Source organism: Emiliania huxleyi (assembly GCF_000372725.1).
Source record: "Emiliania huxleyi CCMP1516 chromosome Unknown EMIHUscaffold_153, whole genome shotgun sequence".
Taxonomy (NCBI): domain Eukaryota; phylum Haptophyta; order Isochrysidales; family Noelaerhabdaceae; genus Emiliania; species Emiliania huxleyi.
In genome coordinates, this window is record NW_005201058.1 from 131,483 (window position 1) to 136,120 (window position 4,638).

Below are 4,638 nucleotides of genomic sequence, written 5' to 3' on the forward strand. Positions count from 1 at the left end.
TTAACACAAATTGGGTGGCGAACTCGGCGCCCATAGCTCTGGCTCGAGTTTTAGCGATTATGTCACGAAACGCATAAGCCGCTACATCGAAATGGCCGAGGTAGCCGAAATCGCAGCTTCCGCTGTAGCGGCTAATGCGTTCTCCGAGGTCATGTTCGTGGGCGGAAAACGAACCGGCACCCCGGCGGGGCACCTTACGGGCTGTGTTAAAACGAGAGGCCAGAGCCTGTTCACGCGATGGCCAGCCGTGGTGTGAGCCCGAAGGGTCGGCGAGAGCGGCAGGCCAGCAGAGCCCTTGCTCAATATTGGCTCTGACGCCGTGCCAGTTGTCGGCGCGCCGCGATCTGCATACCTGTTCGTGCCTCTACAGTAGTGCGGCCACGTGTATTGCTGTTCGGCGATCCGCGTTCTGCTCTCTCGCCCGTGAGACTGATTGGCGGGCGCCCGAAGCACCTGGCTTGCGCGTCGAGCGGTGAGCTCTCTACAGACACCGTCCGAGCCCGATGCACGCCAGGCGTCTCATTCCAAGCCCACTAAGCATTTCCACGCGCTCAGGCGCCGCTCGGACCCCATCCTCGAGCCGGTTACCTCGCGGCAACACAACTCGGCGCTCTCGATGTGAGCGCTAGGCAGTCTCGACGCCGATTGCTGCCGAGCATGCACGACTCGTAGGCGTACCGGCGTGCCGCTGGCGTACTACGCGACGGTGGAGGCGCGTGGAATTGCTCAAAAGGCATGCATCTGTCGGAGAGCGTGCCGCAAGACCTGATGTGCCTCCGCTCCAGGTGTGTGGCAGTTCGATGGATCCAGCCCAGCGACCTCTACGTGACGATTGAGGACTGCTCTTTCCCTTCGGCCGAGCCTCCAGTCCCTGCCACCGTGCACTGGCGCCAGCGAGCTGCACTCATATCCCGCACGCGCGATCGGCAGTCGAGTTATAACCCGCAGCTGTGCAGTGCGTGCGCACCACGAACCGTTGTTCGGCGATCTCTCGGCGACCACTTGTCGACTCGCGCTCGGACGCGAGGTACGTGCTCGCCCGGTCCCCCGGGAGAGGACCAGGCCATTTTTAGCGAGACATTTGGAATCATCCTCATCGCCCACCACTCACCCCTCCCTCCCTCTCCCGCTGCCGCCGTATCCGGTCCTAGCCTGCGATACATTGAGACCTCACTTCCCGCGACTGTCTCCCACGCTCGCAGGCGGGCCTATCCGCCGTGCCACTCCATGCATGATCATCGCTGGGGGCAGCGGTGCTCGTGCGACTGCGGATTCGGCCTCACCTCACGCCCTCTGGCCTGCAGCTGCACGTTGCCGGGCGCCATGCCTCCGTCGAATGGAGGACCGACTCCAGGCTCTGAGCACGTCTAATCCTTACGATCCATGTGCCCTGCGCATGGGAGGCTATCGTAGCTACGAGACTGGCGCCATAGACCTCGTGTGACATTGTGGGCGCCCTGCAGGGGTCGAAACCGCCGTTGGTTCGAGGAATATAATCGGCGAAGGTAAGGTAAGGTAAACGTCTCCACACACACAAGGTGGTGGGGCAAGGGGGGGCGATCCTCGCATCTCCACGCCCGGACACGGGCAGGAGCCCCACGGCATTCAAAGTGCAAGCACCGGCCCGGTGCCGTGGGTGAGCAACCTGCACCCCACTCCCTCCCTCCCATGTGGGACACAAGTGTCACAAGACACAACCACAACATCACACAACCCCCACAGCGTGGACGACTACGTGTTCAGAAACACCAAGCAGCGAGGCGAGGGTGAAGGGGTAAGGGGCTGTGAGGGGCAGAATTTCATCCGGCTTATCTGTGACTACTCCATCTAGCCTGGGGGGTCGGAGGAGGGGGGGGCAGAAGGGGTAAGATATGGGTGAGGCCAGCTACAAGTCGGACACCCTCCCGTCGTCGGAATACTCCTCGGAGCGGTCGGTGTCCTCGTCGTCGTCCTCGGTCTGCATCGCCTCGCCGGCCGTGAACCTGAACACGGCGTCGGCCGGCGCCGAGGCGCCGGCGGCCGTCATCAGGTGCATGACCATGATAATCGGCGAGTTTTGCTGGTAGAGTTATTCTGCGGGGGCTCTGCGAGCTCCACACCACCCGTGTGATGACATATACATTCTTCAACGCGAGTGGCTCAACTATATTTATTTGGCGACGCGCGTCAATACAAGCCGTCAACGCGTGACGGCATCGCCACTGGCGGGCAGCGGCGGCGAGTGCGCGCCGCGGGGGGTCACAAAAGTTAACGCCTCTCTGGGCTCTGGCAGCGTGTAAGTAGCGGGTCGTGACGCCTACGCCCGCCCCCGCAAATCGGGGGTTTAGTTTGACCCAGCACCACGGGAGTACCTGTACGAGCCTTTTTGAGCCAGTAGGCCGCAGGGGCCCAGCGGAGGGCGCCCACGTGCCTCAGTCACGAACAGGCGCGAGAAAGGCCCATTTTGGGGGCCTTGTGGGGCGGGGGTGGGGGTCACTAGAACCGGGGGGGCCTTCGTGTAAGGTAGCTGCCTGGGTTTCATCCGCTCGCCCATTGACTCATCTGTGTATTGGCGGCTTCAAATCAACGTTTAGAGGAGCGAGGTCGGTTTCGCCCCGGGGGGCCAACAAAGAGCGACACCAGTCCACGCGGCCCGGTGCCGTTCGGGCGCCGCTCATCGCTTCGCAGCGTCCCAGGCTCTACAAACATCTCCGTCGCGAGCTGCGCACGCCCCGCGGGTCCGTGTGACTGTAGCTGTATCTCCCAAACATCTCCCGCAGCTCAAAGCGATCTCGGCCTAATCTCCACGGCTCGAGATTGCACGAGATAAAAACGGCGCTCTCGAGGTGGGGCGCCAAGACCTGGATAGCGGAGCGCGTAGAACGCGCGCTGCCGATGTGCACAGAGCCCGGGATGGCCAGCATCCGCCCTCGTGATCGCGAACGGCGCCGGTCGGCGCGTGCGGCTCTGGCAGCCGCCCGGCCGCGTCGGAGCTGCAGAGAGCGGCCCGCGGCTCGGTGCCGTTCGGGCGCCGCTCATCGCTTCGCAGCGAGCCCGGGCTCTACAGACATCTCCGTCGCGAGCTGCGCACGCCCCGCGGGTCCGTGTGACTGTAGCTGTATCTCCCAAACATCTCCCGCAGCTCAAAGCGATCTCGGCCTAATCTCCACGGCTCGAGATTGCACGAGATAAAAACGGCGCTCTCGAGGTGGGGCGCCAAGACCTGGATAGCGGAGCGCGTAGAACGCGCGCTGCCGATGTGCACAGAGCCCGGGATGGCCAGCATCCGCCCTCGTGATCGCGAACGGCGCCGGTCGGCGCGTGCGGCTCTGCGTCAACCAGTACGGAGCCCGAAATGCGTCAAAAAGTAAAAAAACAGCTTTCCGCGCCTCTTCACTGCTCACCGCCGCGCAGGCGTGTTCCGGGGGCCCAGTGGAGCATTTCATCCAGTGGCGTCACCGGCTCTAGAGAAATTTATAATTTCTCAGTGGGGTTTTGACATAGTGTCTCCAGTGGCCAGAATTTCCCAGATCTCGCGCAGATTCCAGAACGGTGCGCGCACATATGTGTGCGGCATGTGCGCGCTTCACCACACACATTGTCATTGAGCCGCTTCATTGGTTGAGATTCATTCGATTAAACGTACTCCGCTGTGCGTTTTAAGCACATATACAGCTAGAGCTCGTAACTCCCTCCGCGCAGGCGCCCCCTCCACGACAACTCCACATGTTACAGCTCCACAACTCTGTCCAGCTCTCACCTCGACGCCATGCAGCATGCTTTGAGGACTGTCCACGAATAGGCCGCGTCTCCCCGCCCCACGGGCGTGCGCAACGGAGTGCAGCGCTGGAGGCTGCCACGCGGCGCTAGGGAGGTGGGCGTGCGTTGGCGGGAGCCATAGGTGCCACGCCCCCCTCCCCCCTCCCCAACAGTGCCGGTTGCCGTTGTGCGAGGCTGCGCACCGCGCGGCGCGGCTCGACGGTGCCGGCTCAGGCTCGGCAGTGATCGAGGTCGATCATGTCGATCATCATTTTGTGAGACGCGTAGAGCTTTTTGTACTCCGGCGTGCCCACTGCGTCGCGAGGCAGGCACGAGGGGGAGGGGGTTCAGCCGGGCGGAAAAGGGGCGGCGGTGGGCGGGGGCGCAGCCGGGCGCGCCTTCCAGCCACTGCACGTCTGCGGCATCGTCGCCCGCGTGCAGGGCCAGCATCTTGCCGAGCTCGGGCGAGCAGTGGAAATGCATCGCCACCGTCTCCATCCACGCGTTGTCCGTGTTGCGCGGGTCGTCGACGTAGCCGCGGTACACCTCGTGCCCGTTTGCCTCGGTGAAGAGCCGGCCGGCGAGGTCCTCGAAGCGCTCGCGCTCGCTCTCGGGCACGTTGCCCGCCTTTGGGGGGGGGGGGGGGGGGGCTGGCGGGGCTGGGAAGGGGGAGAGGGCGAGGCGGCCGGGGAGGCGGCCGGGGAGGAGGGGAAGGGGGGAGGGAGGGATAGGAGGAGGGGGGCGGGCTGCGCGCCTCCTCTTCAAACTCGCGCCGCAGCGTCATCGAGACGAGCTCACCGGCATCCACCATCCCGCCCGGGATGGCCCACTCGCCCGTGTCCCTCCGCTTGATGACGTACGCATATACTCACATAAAGTGTGACCTATAGATAAGAGATC

General features: G+C 63.7%; 2 protein-coding genes across 2 annotated transcripts; one reads left to right on the forward strand and one right to left on the reverse strand.

The window, feature by feature from the left end:
* Nucleotides 1-331: 331 nt before the first annotated feature.
* EMIHUDRAFT_455681 (hypothetical protein) lies at nucleotides 332-1,520 on the forward strand (the record flags this gene model as incomplete). The annotated part of the gene is made up of 4 exons (XM_005786219.1): nucleotides 332-472; nucleotides 556-712; nucleotides 786-1,027; nucleotides 1,203-1,520. Coding segments are annotated over 2 exons (215 nt in total), but the record flags the coding sequence as incomplete, so codon positions are not given.
* Nucleotides 1,521-3,968: 2,448 nt separating this feature from the next.
* On the reverse strand, nucleotides 3,969-4,542 carry EMIHUDRAFT_229143 (hypothetical protein; the record flags this gene model as incomplete). The annotated part of the gene is made up of 3 exons (XM_005786220.1): nucleotides 3,969-4,037; nucleotides 4,153-4,326; nucleotides 4,537-4,542. The coding sequence occupies 3 exons, from the start codon at nucleotides 4,540-4,542 to the stop codon at nucleotides 3,969-3,971; spliced, it is 249 nt and encodes an 82-aa protein (XP_005786277.1).
* Nucleotides 4,543-4,638: the final 96 nt, after the last annotated feature.